The 19,425-nt window shown below is 40.2% G+C and overlaps 1 protein-coding gene across 2 annotated transcripts in view; it reads left to right on the top strand.

Moving 5' to 3' along the window:
• LOC308688115 (NACHT, LRR and PYD domains-containing protein 3-like) overlaps nt 1-19,425 on the top strand; it is a 105,463-nt gene that overhangs the window by 40,573 nt on the left and 45,465 nt on the right. For both annotated transcript variants that reach the window (XM_081361005.1, XM_081361006.1), the window contains exons 4-5: nt 590-760; nt 14,330-14,503. In XM_081361005.1, coding sequence (XP_081217131.1) covers nt 590-760; nt 14,330-14,503 — 345 coding nt within the window. The remainder of the gene's footprint in view (nt 1-589; nt 761-14,329; nt 14,504-19,425) is intronic.

The following is a 19,425-nucleotide window of genomic DNA, read 5'->3' as shown; positions in this document are numbered from 1 at the left end:
GCCAAGCTTTAATTTGTGGCTCGCATGGCTGTAAAAAATATGGCGATATCATGCAGCCAGTCACTACAGATATTTCTTAAAAACATAAAAAATAAGTAGGGCTATAACATTACCCATTACAAACTCAAAGTGTCAGCTATATTACAAATAATTTCGATCGGAATGAAAGAGGTGGTTTATCGAGAGAACATGTAAACACTTGGTCGATTGAGAACGCCTACTTTTGATGAATTTAGGCGAAATCTGCACACTCAAACAGACAAAGTGTAGTAAAATAAAGACCTAAATGTGTATTTTGGACTTTTTTTCAGCACAGGTCTAAAAGAATACATGTTATTGAAGACAAATAACCCAAAATCTCAAAACTGACCAGTGAAAAAAAACAATGTTTTTGCCTGCCGTGTCTCGCCTTAATGTCTCAAAATGTAAAAAGAAGGTTAACCCAAAAAAGTCCCGAGGCCCTTGTATCTTCCTTACAAAAGACTAGAATGTCAATCAACATGATCTTTTATGTTGAACTTGGTTAACCAAGGAAGTTGTGTGATCTGGTGGGAACACCAGCATTAATCAGAGTCCTCTCTTTTTTCAGATTAACAGACTCTAATCTCAGTGATCAGCACTGTGAAGTTGTGGCTTCAGTTCTACAATCATCAAACTCCCTGAGAGAGCTGGACCTGAGTAACAATGACCTGCAGGATTCAGGAGTGAGGCTGCTCTCTATTGGACTTAAGAGTCCAAACTGTCAACTCAACAGATTGAGGTATTTCAGGGAATTTCAACTGGCCTGTGCAAAATAACAGTAAGCTGTCATAAATGTATATGTGTTATATTCTAATATTCTATTCAACACACTTAAAAGGATAGTTCACCACAAATTAAGTGATCATTTACTCACCCTGCTGTTGTTCTAATGCAGTGAAAAATCAAGATTATAAATTATTCAGCCCAGCGTAAGAAGCTGCTCCAGTCCGACCGATTCTGTTGACAGTATAATCTAAGAAACCTTGTGAGTTCTGGGTTTAGGTTTTCGCTTTGACGTTCGATTGTGAGTGATATCCTGAGGTGAGGCTTATATTTAAATTGAATTGATGGAAGGCCGTCCAGACCCAAGATGTGAACTGGGAACCCCGGTCTGAGACAATATCTTCAGGTAGTACATGATAGTGAAACATGTAGTGGATGAAATGTTCTACTGTTTCGAAAGCTGTTGGGAGCTTAGGTAGAGGTGTTAATCGACATGCCTTAGAAAAACATTCATGACTGTAGTATATTGGTGTTACCCTGGGAGGCCAGGAGATCAGTGACAAAATCCATAGCAATGTGTGACCAAGGTTGTTGAGGAATGGATTGTGGCTGTAGAAGGGGGATGTCTAGAAGATTTCGCTGTGTGCAAATATGACTGTAGAAGAGGAGGTCAGCAGCGCCATCTGCTGGACACCAGTATTATACATCCAACAAATATACAGAACAAGCCGACATAGTGATCATGCTCCAATCACGCAACAGACAGCCAATCAAATCGCAGCCTTGGTCAGGCGACTATGCGCAGAACTTTTTAGTTTAGTTTTCACTCTCATAGAGAGATGGTTTGTGTGGTGTTTTTCCTAATTCCTGCCAGAGTTGTGTGACTAAAAGCAAGTGTTTATTCATCTTGTTTATATTGCAGTTGCTGCTTTATTAGTTGCTGAGTTGTTTATATGTAAGATAAACAGATGCGAGGAAGACCCGCGGCTCTGCACAAGCGAATGTTCATGTAAACATAAGCGTTTTAAACCGAATATGTATATTCGGTATTGTCTTATGTGGTATTACCAACACAAAACCAAGTAAATAAACTAATGGCCAAGAACGCAGGCCTCACTCTCGCTCACTCGCAGGCACTCTCTCTCTCTCTCTCTCGCCCTCGCGCTCACGCTCTCTCTGCACATAACGGTTTAAATTAACAACAACAATAAGCACATGTTGAGCGCTGATCAAGAGTTTTGTGCAAGCAATTTAAGGTCGCGACTCTTGTCCCAAATATAGCAGGCTTCATTCTGTGATTGAAACAAATTTATTAACATAAATTTAAGTTTTACAGTATAGAACCGACATTGAACGCTCCGAGCGAGCTGTGCTGTGGTAAACATGGAACTTTTCTGTTTAACGTTAAATAAAATGAGGCACACAATTTTCGAGAAATGTGACAACAAAGAACTTTTACCCTGAGGTTCATAAAAAAACTGCAATTTATTCCATTGTCTTTTTAGTGCACTGTCAACTTTCAGCTGTGACGCTGTGCTAGACAGTGCGACTCGTGTGACCTGTCCCTCAGGCAGCGCGCGCGCCCACTCGCAAAGCAGACAGCCACGCCTCTGCTTCCGCGGGCATGTTTTTCCATATTCGAAATTCACATGCGAATATTAATTTTCACGTTCGAATTTCTGTTTTTTAAAACTATTCGAATATACTGTATATTCGAATTTAGAATATTCGTTGACAGCCCTATTGCACACACAAGGAATTTTTCTTGGTACTGAAGTTTCCAGTGCACATATACAAATACAACAAGAAACATAGAGATACAACTTCTAGGAATAAAAATATAGATGAAAAAATATGAAAACCATATAAGGTCACAGTTGGGTTTAGTCAGAATAAACATTTACAGATTATGAACATATTTACAGTATTTTGAATAGTATGAATAAATATAAATATCACCTGACAGGGCTCTACAGTGCGAGTAATTCACTCGCATTTGCGCCTAAAAATAGTCATGTGTGAACTTGAAAAATAATTTACGAGCACAGTGCACGAGTGACGGTTTGTTCTCAATACACTGAACAACAGAGCGATGAAACGAAGCATACCATTGACTTCACATGGAAAGCAAGAAAGAGGACGGGGTCGCGACTACACGATGTGAACATAACATGATGACATGCTTAACTTTATTCAAATGAGAGCGACGATTCTCAACCAATGAGCCAATCACTGAAATAGTGTGGGAATGTGCGGGAACTTCTGGATTTTAAGTGAGAGAGTCAAGTGACTCCTCGCAACAGTGTGTAACAACACTGGGTAGTACATTTAACATTAGCTCAAATGATCTATAGGGAATTTTAATAATTTATCATGTCTATGATTAATATATTGCATGTTACAGTTACATTAAATTATCGAAGTTGAAAATAGATCGATTGTATATATGAATAATCAATCACAACGAATCATAATTCCTTATTCATATATCAATAGTTCTATTTCAGATCGATTCTATGAGATAACCCTTAATGGAAATTAATGTTATTATCAAACAGTTGTTTGTCCAGCAAACGGCCATAAGATTAACCCAACAAAACAACCATGAAAACAACTCTCCTGTTCTTATAAAGTTTAAGTTACTAAAACCGTAATCAAGTTGTAAAGCTTGTAGCTTGAATCGACATTTCATTGACTTCGTAATGTGGGCAAACAGACAGAATCAATCGAGGATATATTGGATTTTAATAATTGAACTAATAATACATCGAACTACGATTTACACAGAGTAAATACATGTATTTACAACAGAAACAAACAGTAAAAACAATACAAGACAAAACGGATAACAGATGAGAGAGAGAGGATGAAAGGGTGAGGGGATGAGCGAGCGAAAGTGAAAGTAAAATGTGCGATCAGAGAGAGATCGCAGGATGGCAAAATTCACAGACAGGTAACCTTTGAGAGAGACAACAAGAAAATCAAATTAAAGTTCAATTCAATAATACTTGCATGTATTCTCTTTGTATGAGAAAGGAAGGCGTGTGTTTTTCTCCGTCGAAGCTGGGCGTGTTCTTTCCTGTCTTCCCCCGGGACGAGCAGACTCGCGCGAAGTTTAAAGGTTCACAGAAAGTGAAGTTACCAAAGAAATGATTCCGAGTTCATCTCCCTTTGCGGAGGGAGAGGCGAATATGAAAATAAAACTAAGTAAAGAAAGGAAAAGAAAGAACGGAGATGAGAGCTCCCTGAGGAGCCATGGAACCAGAAATTCTCTCAGACGAAGTGCTTAACTCTTCTGTCTTCATGGATGGATCTTTTATGGAGAAGATGTGCCTCTGGTTACGCGAACAACCAATGACCATCCAAAGATCTGAAGCGGGAAAAGTTCCTTTGTTTGTTTGGAACAACCCCCGAATCTGATTTATGGAGGTGTCAGAATCGACCACTCATAATCAGAAAGATGGTATTTCTGAGATAATGCCTCTTTTTGTAATTTGGCGTCGAGATTCGACTCGGTCGGGTTTTGACGATCACAAGGACATCATTTTGCAAGTCAGGAATACAGAGATACAGGATCGTTCATCATTACGAGCATATACATTTTGATTTCCACACAATAAACATTATGGCTACTCCAATATGACATGTGAAGACATCTAAGCATAAAAAGGGATACATTTAATACATTTAAAAGGTACTTTTCTCTGAAAAGTTCCATGGATGGTGTTTGTGTGTGTGTTAATGTGTGTGTTGGAATGTTGGCTCCCTGTTATCTCTCTTGCAGAGGAGCGGGATGAGCTGCAGCTTTGGAGTCATAAAGTTTATGACCTAGTCCCGAGGTACAGGCAATATTGGGGAACATTCTTTCAATAAACACTCAGAATTCAAAGCTATACACTAGCAAACCACACCTCTATTATAAGGTAAAACTAATCACACATGCATATAGGAATGTACATACATTAAAAGGATATTCCTATCCTAAGTTACAGACAAAGGAAGTTTGTGTGTGTGTGTGTGTGTGTGTGTGTGTGTGGGTGGTAATTTGAGTCAGGGGATTAGGTCGACCATTTTGCTCGACAACGCTTGTCTTTGTTATAAATGTGTCATGCCACGGGAGACCCCCAGCCAGAACGGCGCCCCCACTGGTCAACATGCCCCAAGGGGGTCGTAAACAGAATGATCTTTGTTTACTCAAGAAGAAAACGAGCTTTGTCTGCAAATCAGGATTCGCTAATTCAGAACATCTGGCCGGATGCCAAGTCAGTGTAGTTACAAGTGCTAAAAATAAACGTGTGAGAGCGTGTTATTGGCTGTATGTCATGTTATAGCCATGATGACGCCATTGCAACACGCATCACGACAGATGAGCGATCTATTCATCAAGCCAACGCACAAACTGCCACAAATGAAAGTGAAAGTAAGTCGTAGACGCTCAACATAATCATATTCATTAATAGTAAAGAAACAAAATGATATTAGGCTACCAGTGCTGCTGTCGCTCTCTCCTATCGCTGATTTTGAAATGAGCTTATGATCAATGAATGATCAATAAAATGCAGCTCATATCTGTTACTTTTGGTGACATGAAATCTGCATAAGTCTACATTAAATCTGCATATAGCAACACACTTATGTGACTAGGTGTAAATGGAATCGTTTTGGTCAGTAAAAATGCATGAAGTGACCAGGTGTAAACAGGCCCCTACACCATAAAAAAGTCAAGTAAACACTTAGTGAGCGATAGATATGCAACACAGTATGAAGGCCTAGTCATTATCTCAAAAGACCAAGTGCAAAAAAAAAAAAACTACCACTTTGATGCTTCAAAAAAAGTTCATAAAAAGATCAAAAAACTAATCCATATGAATTGAGCAGTTTAATCAGCTTTTTTCACTGTGCTCCTATATTTCTTTGTGTGCTCCTAAATTTTTTCATTTAGGAGCACATGTACTCCTTGGGAAAAAAGTTAGCGTAGAGCCCTGCCTGAGGTTAGAAGACATTGCACTACACAATGGGAGTATTGCACTTAGAGGCATATGCCTCAGGAGGTATGTTAACTGTACAGAAGGGAAATGGCCTGTGGGAAGAAACTGTTCCTGTGCCTAGATGTTCTTGTGGCCAGTGATCTGAGTCGCCGTCTTGACGGTAGGGCTGGGCGATATGGCCAATAAAAATTATCACGATATTTTTTTTTATATCAGTCGATATCGATAATTATCACGATAAATGTCAAATCTTTATTTCTTTCAAGTTTAAAGGCAGATTTTTGCAGAAAGTTGTAGAAAACAGAGCGTTAATTGTAGTTTTAAAGGTCCCGTTCTTCGTGATCCCATGGTTTAAACTTTAGTTAGTGTGTTATGTTGTTGTTGGAGTATAAATAATATCTTTAAAATTATAAAGCTCAAAGTTCAATGCAAAGCGAGATATTTTATTTAAAGGGTCATGAAACCCTAAACCAAATTTTCTGAGATTTTAACAGAGGTATGTGTGTTGAACACCATTGAAGACAATGTTAGCATCTGTTAGATTTAATAGTAGGGGGAAAATGGTAAAATTTGAGTTTTTTCCGCTATTTTCGTCTTCCGGGTTTAAAATCTTCATCGTGTGAGCACTATAGTACTTTGATGACTCATCGGTGTCTCATTATTATTCATGTACTGAGTTTTCTTATCCAATGAGAAGACACTTTCTCTTAATTATTCATGACACCACGTGGAACAGACATGTCAAACTGTGATATTGCGTAGTAGATGAGAGAGCAATGATGGGACGCACGTTTGTTTTCGTGGTGCAAAAGTTCCAGTGCATCTTTCCCCGCGATGCTGCCCGGGCTAGACTCTGACTGCGGGCGGTTGGTTGGCCATCAACCACGGACACATCTAAATTCTGTGTGTGTAGCAACCATTCAACGGGAGAATGGTGGACTTCAGCCTTGTACACCAATGCAGGTTGCGTCTAGTGATGATGCGGTCCCGAGTACTTTTCTATCGCTTCAGAGGTGTGTGTGTGTGTGTGTATCTAAAATGTTACCCTGACCGTTTTACTTGCCTTTTGTTAAATAATCACTCGTTATTAAAAATTGTGATATTTCGATAATACCTCAATTGTATGAAACGAATGCTTAATTTGTGAAAATTTATCTAGGCTATATGTACGGAACGTTTTTTTTAAAAAACGGAAAATTTATTATTTTCAAATATATGTATTTATAGTGTGTATAGAAACAATTTATATGTTTTAAATACAATTATGATTACTGTAGGCTAATATATGTAGCAGGGCATTCAGTTACTTTTGAAAGGACAAAAATTAAGGTGTCAGTGTATTTCATTAGACTAACTTTTCCAGCTATTAAAAAAAATCTAGCATTTCCTCACGTTACCACTGATTTTTAGTGACAGTCGATATGCATAGGCCACTGGTGATGACAGTTTCCCCCCCTCTCCTCTCCTCTCCCCTGCCGTGCCATACCACACTCTCCTCCCCTCCCTTCTTCTCACAGCCACCACGCCCATTTAAGTTGCATTTTTCAAAAAGATTGTGAGCTAGACTTGAGCTGAAAGAGGGGGGTTTCATGGCCCTTTAACAAAAGTCGACTACATCAAACGGCCGGATTGAACTACATCCCTCTACTTCCTTCTTTAATGACGTCATTAAAACCGGTTTTTGACTAACCTCCGCCCACAGGAATACAGGCGTATTGATGGCGAAATATCAACAGGCGTGGTTGATGTTTATCTATAATTGGATACTGCAAAAGTTTAATTTGAAGTTGTTAGTTTGCTCTATCCATTTCACCACGGACTGTTTTTCTAACATGGGACAATATCAAGCAGGCTTCTCTCAGCGTTTCATACTGACGAAGGGGGCAATTTCAACTATATTCCAGCAAGCGGTAAGTAGTGATTATGGAAGTAGCGATCAACTTCACATCGTTTCTCTTAGTAGGATGAAAATAATCTTACTTAAACTGTGATTAATATACAGAAAGCGATCAAAGAACAATCCCTTTCCAGTCGCCCAAGCTGTCAATCACACAGCGCGAGTTTATCTGGACACTTGCCAAAAATGACGCTGTTACACTGCACAACGAAGCTCTTACTGTATTTATATACCTCATGTTTGCATTGGTGAAATCATTAGTGTGAGTGCAGAAACTGCGTTGCAATGATAAGATCTTTTTTCACGCGATCAACAGACTGTCATCTGCTCAATGCTCATCACTGCAACCTTTTATGTGATGGGAATAGATCTAAATACTTAAACTTCTCATGATTCGTTAATCCCGATAGCTGAAATAGTACAAACGTATAATAGATGTAATAGTAAAAGTTTTCCAGATAGTTCCACATGTAATGCCAGATACTTCATATGCAAGCATGTCAGCCAATCACAGCAGAGGGCGTTTACACTGAAGTCTCTCAGCGGACACGCCCCTTCAAAGAGAGTGTTCAATTCAGAAGATGAAATCAGGCTAGGAAATATGCCTTTTATTTCTAAATTATAACAATTTTTGATCTAAAAAACATACTAACATTATAAGGGCACCCCAGGAAACATTATAAAATAATCCATGGAATGGGACCTTTAAACTAACCTTTATTGTCAGAACATATCATGACAAACAGGTGAACATTTCACAAATCTGAGGTAAAACATTCAAACATTTGTCATTTTTCCTTAACAAAATAAAAATCTTGATAGAAAAATGAATTTCTTAGTTTCTGTTATGGATCTGTGAAGGAGGACTCAAATGCAGGATGACAATTAACAGCTTTATTGACAAACAGATGACACGACGAGAGGGGAGAAGGAAGCAATCCAAACAATAGGTAGAGATGAGACAATGACAACAGCAGAGCAGCAGATATATGAGGTGTCCGTAGGCTGGAGTGTAGATATGGCAGAACAGAGTGAGACCAGAGGTAACCAGCTAAAGTCAGACAGGAACTTCTTACAGCTTGGCGCTCGGGTATCTCAGGCTCAGAACAGGGCTGCTTGCTGGACAGGACTTGGACAGGACTGGAACAGGGAACAAGACAGACAGAGCCAATAGCGGCAGCGGGCTCAGGAAACGCCCGCCCATTAAGAGCGGTGGGCTCAGTTAACGCCCTCTCAACACCAGGCTTGGGACTAGTGGACAAGACAGGATTAACAGGCATCTCCAGGATCTTGACAAGACTAGTTAGAAGTTCAGATAAAGCCTCTGCAGCAATGTCAATAGGCATCTTGGGACTGGGATCAGTAAACATAACAGGACTGGTAGAGGTTGTCTCGGCGGGAATGACATCGCTTATCAACGGCATGGGAATAGAACTCACTTGGCTTGAAACTACTGGATCTGGGGCTTGGGAATGGAGAAATGTAGACTGTTCAGCACATACCCCTCTATTCTTCCTCTTACGACGAGCTGATACTGCTTGCTGGGCTGTTTCTGTAGTATCTGTAGCCAACTCGGCCAACCCAGGCGGAGAAGCAGTAACCCTCGTAGAATCAGCACTGACTGAAACAGATTGAGCAGGCTCTGAAGAGACAGGATAGTTCTCGTTAGTAACAGGGAAAACAGAGGTTAAGTCGACAGACTCAGAGATGACTGGAACAGGCGTAATTGACTGAGGGAAGACAGCGGTTGACTTGGCTGTGTCATGAAGAACAGATGGAGACTCAGATCTTGAAGTGACCGGGAGTGACATAATTCTCTGAGAGATGACTACGGTGGATCTGACAGTGTCTTGAATAACAGACAGTGACTCCGATCTTGGAGTGACTGGGGCTGGCGTTATTGTCTGAGAGGTGACAGCGGTTAATTTGACTAAGTCTTGAATAACAGTTAGTGACTCAGATCTTGAATTGAATGGCGTTATTGTCTGAGAGGTGATAGCAGTAGATTTGACTGTGTCTTGAATAACAGATGGTACCTCAAATCTTGAAGTGACTGGAACTGGCATATCTGTCTGAGAGACGACAGCGGTTGATTTGGCTGTAGCTTGAATAACAGATAGTGAGTCAGATCTTGAAGTAATTGGCATAGTTGACAGATGACAGCAGTTGACTTATCTGTGTCTTGAATAACAGATAGTGAATCAGATCTTGAAGTAATTGGCATAGTTGACTGAGAGATGACAGCAGTTGACTTAGCTGTGTCTTGAATAACAGATAGTAATTCAGATCTTGAAGTGATTGGGACTGACCTGGATGTCTGAGAAGTGGTGGGGGTTGGTTTGACTGGCTCTGAGGTAGATATGGTGGACTGGACTGCCCTATTCCGTCTGGATCTCAGTCTCCTCGTAGAAGCCAAAGGAGGATCATAAATGTGACAAGACAGGCGGGGAAAGTTGAAGGCAGATGCAGGTGGGCTTGGCGGCATTCCCCACTTACTGCGATTACCAAGGTAACTAACGAAACCCCAGAAATCCAGAACACGGAGAGAATCCATCTCCCATGCAGGCAAGGGGTCATCCAGGCTGGAGTTAAAGATATCCTTGAGAACTGCATTATTGTAATCTAGCCCCCTAGACCAGGTCCAAAACATCTGGGCAAAACCCCCAACTCCTAAGCCGTCCTGGCGAAGAGCAGTGAGACTACAATGACGGGCCATTCTCTCTTGCATGTTGGCGGGTGGCAGGAATTTGATGCTCATCCTGCTGAGTCCTGTATTGGCCAGTTCGTTCTGTTATGGATCTGTGAAGGAGGACTCAAATGCAGGATGACAATTAACAGCTTTATTGACAAACAGATGACACGACGAGGTGGGAGAAGGAAGCAATCCAAACAATAGGTAGAGATGAGACAATGACAACAGCAGAGCAGCAGATGTAATGAGGTGTCCGTAGGCTGGAGTGTAGATATGGCAGAACAGAGTGAGACCAGAGGTAACCAGCTAAAGCCAGACAGGAACTTCTTTCAGCTTGGCGCTCAGGTATCTCAGGCTCAGAACAGGGCTGCTTGCTGGACAGGACTGGAACAGGGAACAAGACAGACAATGCCAATGGCAGTAACCAGAGCACTAACAAACTTCTACAACAAAACACTAACAATTTAAGAGGAATGATACTGAGACACAGTAGTACTCAGAGGGACAACATTTAACAAACTGGCAAAAACAAGAGGGAAAGAGCAAACATATAAAGCAAGCTAAGAACATGAGGAACAGGTGAGCACACTCAGACAAACAAGGACTTAACGAGGAGACAGGTGCTAACACTCAAACAAGGACTCAACTAAACAAGGGGGCATGGTACCAGGAAACAAGGATGAAGGGACAGAGGAGCACATGGCAAACACAAACAAAGGCACAGCCATGTGTTTAAAGGGATACTTCACCTCTGGGAAGATGAATGTGTATTTAAAATAGGTCATTTAAGTAGAAGAAATGTGAAGAAATTTTTGAATTTGGAGCTTTCTAGACTGAGAAAAGCCAGAAAATGTATTTTTGGCTAATGTGGATAAAAGACAACAACTCCCAGAATGCACTTGCTTCGCTGCCTTAGGAGGCCACGCCTACCGGTAAGGGAGCGCAGTTAAAAACAAAAAGGCTAGCCTACGTGATGAGTTTGCCAGGGATTTAGAGTTCGCCCAAAATGTCCGGGATTCGGCTTTTGCGTTCTACATTCGCCATCCATTCATCATGTTTACTGTGGCGAGCAGGACGAGGCTGACGGCCGCTGGAAAACGGCGTGAGGCCGGTGGCGTCATTACTGAGACGCGCCGGTCTCGCATCGCTCACGGAGGAGCAGGAATTTTCTTAGCAATGGTAAAACGCACATCAACCGATCACTTGTTTAGCGTTCATGTAAACACTACATTCAGATTCACCAATCGGAATGAATTCAGTTAGATTGAAACAAGAGGTGTGCATGTAAACAATGAATGGCGACCGCAGAAACCAAAAGCCGAATCCCGGACATTTTGAACGATCTCGCCCGACTGACAAGTCCGGGAAAAGGAGGATGTAACCCCTACTTACTCAGCTTTCTCCTACTATTCAGCTTTCTCCACAGAACAAGAGCCTGCTAGCTTAGCTTCCAAAGAAAGACGGCTGTCCGTTGTAGTCTCCTAATATCTGATTTGGTAGCTGAACCAAACCAGACAGTGATGGAAGTGCATAAAACAGACTCAATGACAGGCTGAGTAGAACTGAATTTTGTTTAGTAAAGGGGATTAGAGAATCTGTTTGGTTCTGATAGTAAATGAGATATGTCAATATGGATCTCTAAATTGATGAATAGATACGTTTTGGGAAAAAAGCTCAGAAATGTTAGCCATGGCATAACAAGACTTTGCACTTTGCTTAGCTTGCTCAGTGCTTAAATAGTCCATAAAATGGAGAGCAAATGTTTGTGCAATCAGTCCAGGTATGTGAGTTCTGAAATTACGCCATATGACAAACTGACTCACTGACAAATGCGGGACAATTAGTTCATGCGTTCATGACCTCAAGGCTAGATTATTGTATGATCAGTTCAGATGCAGAGATGCACAGATACAGAGATGATCAGTCCAGATGCAGAGATGCACAGATACTGAGATCATCAGTTCAGGTGCAGAGATGCACAGATACAGAGATGATCAGTCCAGATGCAGAGATGCACAGATACTGAGATGATCAGTTCAGGTGCAGAGATGCACAGATACAGAGATGATCAGTTCAGGAGCAGAGATGCACAGATACTGAGATGATCAGTTCAGGTGCAGAGATGCACAGATACAGAGATGATCAGTTCAGGAGCAGAGATGCACAAATACAGAGATGATCAGTTCAGGAGCAGAGATGCACAGATACAGTGATGATCAGTTCAGGTGCAGAGATGCACAGATACAGAGATGATCAGTTCAGGAGCAGAGATGCACAGATACTGAGATGATCAGTTCAGGTGCAGAGATGCACAGATACAGAGATGATCAGTTCAGGAGCAGAGATGCACAGATACTGAGATCATCAGTTCAGGTGCAGAGATGCACAGATACAGAGATCATCAGTTCAGGTGCAGAGATGCACAGATACAGAGATGATCAGTTCAGGTGCAGAGATGCACAGATACAGAGATGATCAGTTCAGGAGCAGAGATGCACAGATACAGTGATGATCAGTTCAGGTGCAGAGATGCACAGATACAGAGATGATCAGTTCAGGAGCAGAGATGCACAGATACTGAGATGATCAGTTCAGGTGCAGAGATGCACAGATACAGAGATGATCAGTTCAGGAGCAGAGATGCACATATACTGAGATCATCAGTTCAGGTGCAGAGATGCACAGATACAGAGATCATCAGTTCAGGTGCAGAGATGCACAGATACTGAGATGATCAGTTCAGGAGCAGAGATGCACAGATACAGAGATGATCAGTTCAGGAGCAGAGATGCACAGATACAGAGACGATCAGTTCAGGTGCAGAGATTCACAGATTCAGAGATGATCAGTTCAGGTTCAGAGATGCACAGATACAGAGATGATCAGTTCAGGTGCAGAGATGCGCAGCTTGTCAGTGGAGTGCGGCTGATTAAATAGTGCCCCATTTGAACACCAGAGGGTGCTCTCACGCAAACACGCTAAATATGCCCCGCCACAGAAGTACAATAATGCGCATCATTCCAGGAAATCCCTATCGCTGTAGCTGAATAAACAGAAGAATGAAACGCTTGGATTAAACATGACTTGTAAATAGACGACTGCCTTATTCTGTGTCAGAAGGCACATCTCACAGAAGGAGGAGCTCAGCTGTCGTTATGAAGTGAGTTTGGTATTAAATGTTGTCTGTTGTTGGACGAGGTTCATAAATGCTTCTCATGTTTTGGAAAGATATTTGACGCGTGTTGTTTTTTCAAATGCACATTATAAGTGACTCAAACTCTCTGTGCTTTCAGACGGAGCAGAGTTTACAGAGCCGTACATCAATGACAAACTGCGCAGAAAAAATAATCGCAGCCTTTGCCAATCGCAGCCATCTCGATTTAAGTGCGATTACATGGAAAGTGAGATTAATTGTTCAGCCCTAGTATCCAGGCAGAGGACACGCCACACACAAGTCTGAAAGACTAGTTTTAATGTTTTCTTTTTTTTTAACCATAGCATCAAGATTTTGGTTTATTTACGTGACCATTTTAATCACGGTCAATTTTGAAGTTGGGTAATCTCAACATCACTAATTTGCAATCAATCAGAGGTCTTTGTAAAGATAATCACCAGCAGCCATATCACCCTGTAGCCCAAGACTGGTTGCCCACTGAAGCTAAGCAGGGCTGAGCACGGTTAGTACCTGGATGGGGGACCAGCAGGAGGCGCTCACCCTGTGGTCTGTGTGGGTCCTAATGCCCCAGTGTAGGGACAGGGACACTATACTGTCAAAAGAGCACCGTACTTAGGATGAGACGTTAAACCGAGATCCTGACTCTCTGTGGTCAGTAAAAATCCAAATTTGCCCATTGGCCTCTGTCCATCATGACCTCCTAATCATCTCCATATACTGATTGGCTTCATCACTGTCTCACATTACTTGACTTTGAAGAGCCGTGTTGTTTATTGTAGTGTATATTCTCTAACAATGAAGCACACTAACATGAACACTTGTTGTTGTTGTAGATTATCTGGCTGTATGGTGACAGAAGAAGGTTGTGCTGCTCTGGCTTCAGCTCTGAGTTCAAACCCTTCACACCTGAGAGAGCTGGATCTGAGCTACAATCACCCAGGAGAATCAGGAGTGAAGCTGCTCTCTGATACAATGAATCATCCAGACTGCACACTGGACAAACTCAAGTAAGTGGACCAGTAAGAATCATCCTTTCTGGTGTGCATGTGAGACTGAGAGTTTTTAATAGTTTTTGAACACTGAAAGGGTCCCAGTGTGTTAAAAAGTGACACCAAGCAGTCCTGACAAAGCATCCAGACGAGTTGTTAGTGAGAATGTGTTGAGAAAATAATATATAGACTCTGATACTATAGAAGCTGTAGAAACATCACAAAGACATAGTACTGGAATGTCCTCCTCCATTTCCCAACATACTCTTTAAGAGACCTCAATCTTGCACCGATCACCCAAACAGATAACCTTCTTGATCATGTCTGTGAACCCAAAACTTATTTCACAGTCAATTTACAAATAAAAAAAAAAATTAAATGCCCCATCACAGTACAGAGAAAATGTTATTATAACAGCACTGATTTCAAAAGATGTCATATTGTCCATTACTATAATGTTAAAGATCAACAACAATCCTAGACATAAACACATGAACAGCCACAATTGTTGTTTTGGGAAGCTATTTTCACCCATCCAAGCTTTTGCCTTCAAAGAGCATCACTTATCACACTTATTAAAAACTGTGACAAAACATTTTTAATCATGTATTTTAATCATGATCATAGTTTCTGCTTCTCTCAATAATGCATAACAGCCCACTGATTATTTATCCTGAAAAGATTTTTTATTTAATTTTATATTTTCGATATTGCGAATTGGTAACAATCCTCCAATAACTTTTTAATGCTTGGGTTTCCCGATATCAAGAGCCTAAATTTCTCCAATTAGAGCTTTTCTCTTAAATGGATACATTTTCTGCCAAGTGTTTTACTTGATTTCCCAAATCTGGCAACTGTGCGCTCTCTCTGCTCTGCACAAAAAAAAAGCTTTTGTGCTGATGATTTACAGATGGTACTCACGCCTACAGCGTGTACGTTTTACCATTCTTAATGCTTAAATATATAGCTGTTTATTCAAGTCAAACGTTTTGTTTAATTATGGATTGTAGGCTACTCTACAACATACATTTTCTACATTCCATTTGAGCCGGTGCACAGACGACAAAACTTATGAAGGAAGATTGTCAGCCGATCGCACCAGAAAATGAAGATTATGAAGCTCATCTTTAATCTGCTAAATTATTGTTTTGTGAATCATTCACGAAATTTAGATGACTGACAGTGATACCTGGCCATAGCAACGGAAGACATTTTTCAAAACATATTGAAAAAAGAGAAGACTTTCAATACAGTATTGCTTTCAATAAAAAAAAAAAAAAAATGAAAATGTAAGAGAACACTAAATTAATTAAGTTTGATACCTCATCGAATATTTCAAGGTATAAATAAAGTGTCGGGACAGTTTATTTATTTAAAACAGAGTTGCATCGAGTTTAGAGTTTATTCCCTTTGCAATGCAAAATAAGAAACACAGAATCTTATTCTTGCAACATTTTACATGTACTGCCAACGAAATTGCAGCAAAAATGTAAACGGTACAAAACGAAAATAGTTCAAAGCAACATCAATTAAGAACAGGCGTTTTTCTTTGCCTCTCTCTCGCGCTGGATCTCTTTTTAGTAAGTTTATTTTGTCTCCCTCACTGACCGTTCCGGGTCTCTCTCGAAATGAAACATTTCAGGGTTAAAAACACACCATACAGCTGATAATACTGTATATGCCACTGCGTGTCATCCACACAAATCACGAAAGAAAAAAACTGGAAGAAAAATACCTTTGTTGCTTCAAAGACACAGAATGCCTTGCTGAATTCACCTTACAATTAAATCAGGTTGATCGCGAATTAAAGGGGGGGTGAAATGCTATTTCATGCATACTGAGTTTTTACACTGTTAAAGAGTTGGATTCCCATGCTAAACATGGACAAAGTTTCAAAAACTAAATTGTACGTTTGGAGTATTTCTGTTCCAAAAATGCTCCTTCCAGTTTGTCACAAGTTTCGGAAAGTTTTTTTCGAGTATGGGCATGCGGATGCAACATGCATGTCAGATGTAGCGGAATTTCCTTATATGGGTCCTAAGGGCACTTCTCCGGAAGTACGCGGGCGCGTGCGCGCAACCGTAGACCAGAGAGAGAAGTGAGCAAAAGCAGTACGCCCATCAAAGCGCTATGCTCGGCTTTAGGGAAGTCATTGTCACCAAAGAAGTGGGTTTTTGGTTGCCAGGGCAAGACAACCCTGCACAGATTCCTAAAGAACCCAGCGCTAAGGGACCAGTGGATGGAGTTTGTTTTTCCAGAGCATCAACGGAGGTTGTGCAAGACTGTTTGTTCCCTGCATTTCGATGATGATTGTTTTATAAACAAAGCCCAGATCGACGGATTTGCAGATCGTCTAAAACTTAAGGATCGAGCAGTCACAATGATAAAGGTTCGCGGCCGTGCGTTGGAACCGGGCGGTGAGTAACACTGTTGAACAAATGTCTCTGTGTGTTGTTAGCTCGGCGCGTTAGCACAGCTTTAGCTCCGCCCACACGGCCCGCCTTCAGCCGCTCGTTTTTTTCTGGAAAGACTCGGTACAGTCTATCTTTCTTTTATAAATATAATAAAACTAAAGACTTTTTGGAGATATGAAGGATGCAATACTACTCTATAGGTACTCAAGATTAACAGGAGATTGAGTGAAAATGAGCATTTCACCCCCCCTTTAAAGAGCTCTGTATCTGCTAAATTGAAATTGTGTTTGGAAAACCTTTAAATACAATAAATAAAACTACAATATTTAGAATTTAATAAGATATAGGGCCTACTTATGGACTTTTGGAGATTTTGAGATTTATCCTTAAAAGAAGGTTGCCTTTGCCTTTTCCTGCTCATCAGGCTGGCTATCCGACACTCTCCACATGAAAGACGGAACATTAACACCTATTGTCCTGCACCCCCATGATAAAGCCACTGCCTTCTCCAAACCACTGCCTTGAGTTTGCAAAACAAAACAAAGAGTTTGCAATTCACACTTAATTCGCTATTCTAGACATTAGCAATAGGCTATTCATGTGTTGATAATGAAGGAATTAAATAATGTAGGCTATGTAGTAATATTTCTGTCATAAATGTTTATTACTAAATATTTAATTATTTCAATAATTAAAGAATTAAAACGGTCTTCAAACGCATGTTCATTTGTTGTCATGAACAAAATGTTCAACTCAATATTACATTTCACAGGGATCTTTGAATCCTTACAACCAGGCTGCGATTTGTGAATAAAGTTTTTTATTTTTTTATTCAAATAAATCTCGAGCCACAGTGCTTTCGTGCTGCTGTTAAACTAAATAACATTTATAGAATAATTATGAACGTAAATGAAACAATATCGCAACATTGATCTGTTTTTACAATTTAATTCAGGGCGATTTAGCCTAGATTTAATTAGAGTGAGATTTTCACCCTTTTCTTGTCCTTTCCTCATTGGGAAGCGCTCACATGATAACTAAACATGTTTGAGTAGATCCTCTATACCTGACGCGCAGTTCCCGGAGACAGAGACGACAGACAAACTTTTGTCGTTAGCCTAATATGAATAAAAGTTTACAGTTTTAAACGATGTAGACTACTCTACTCTTATCTGTATGACCGAAAAATTACAGAGTAGCCTATTAAGTTATTTTAGCTGTTAAGAGTAAAATAAATCCAAATGAACGCGCCGCCGCGTTTGTCGAACACTAATTCAACATGCCAGAATAAAACCTGGCTTTAGAACAATGCATATCGCCACTCATCGTGGTGTGCCAAAACACTTAATTATAGCCTCAACTTTAACATTTCATTCAAAACAATCCCAAACCACTTTGTGACATTTTTAAAAGCCGTGCATGCATTACTGCCACTGGAACCATGAACGTAACAGAATACTGGTTCTGATTTTATTGTTTGTCGTTTAAATGCGCCTGTTGCATATCTTGCATATAACAGAACTCCTTTTGAAATTACGATTGGAATTATTATAGGCTACAGATGTAAAGTCATTGCATAATATTTGTTCCTTAGTTCAAAATGGAAATGCATGGTAATTTTATTTTATAAATATAAGCAGAAAATTACGGTGTAACTATGGTGAGTTTTAGAACTAGACAAATCTCTCTGCATCAATAATAGGCTATAAAATGCATTAATAGGCTAATATAAAAATTACCATAGTCCAAGTTGGTTCGGGATTTGAACCCGTGTGTGTTTTATCGCACTGCTCCCCGGGGAATAGGCTTGTCGCCCACCGACGTTTAGGCCTACAATATGAAATATAATATTGTTATCGTCTCTATTTTTAATTTGTTATTCTATTTTTCTGGCCTTGTTCTATTCTGTTTACCATAGTTGTAGTATTTCATCCTTACTGTAAATTGACATTAACCCCACTTAAGGAAAAGAAAAAAATGCAGCAATTGCTGCTGTTTTGCACAATATCCCTTTGCGCCACCTGGCGGTCATTTCGTGAATGACTTTGAAATGCGACTGGTTTAATTTTGCCGTGGTAGTTTTGCCGCGGTGGCTGGCGCGGCGGTAATTGGCATTCTGGTTGAGTACCATCTGTAATAACACAGACACACATGTATGTTGGAGTTTAGTAATCTCTATTGTGATATTCTACCCAAATGAAAGTGTCATACAGTAATTAACAATGTAGATTGTTTTAAAGCAGCTTTACAGCGATAAATGTATAATTTAAGGTAACAGAGATTGTTTTGGCTTTATAGCGGTTCTTTAATAAAGTTATTTTCCAGCTAAAATTTATTTTGATCGATTCACTTCTGTCGCAACAATCATTTGTTATTAAATTAGGGGCCGCTAAGACGACACCATTCTCTCTATACAAACTTTAAATGCGAACCTGTGAGAAACGCTGATGGCGTTCACATGCGCATTAAGAATTGGTTCTTTAGTTATGTGCGTTTGAATATATGTGCGCAGGGTTGTAATTCCCT

The sequence above is a fragment of the Scardinius erythrophthalmus genome (assembly GCF_964197995.2).
Source record: "Scardinius erythrophthalmus genome assembly, chromosome: 1".
In the NCBI taxonomy this organism is placed as follows: Eukaryota; Metazoa; Chordata; class Actinopteri; order Cypriniformes; family Leuciscidae; genus Scardinius; species Scardinius erythrophthalmus.
This window is presented reverse-complemented; position numbering and strand designations above follow the sequence as displayed.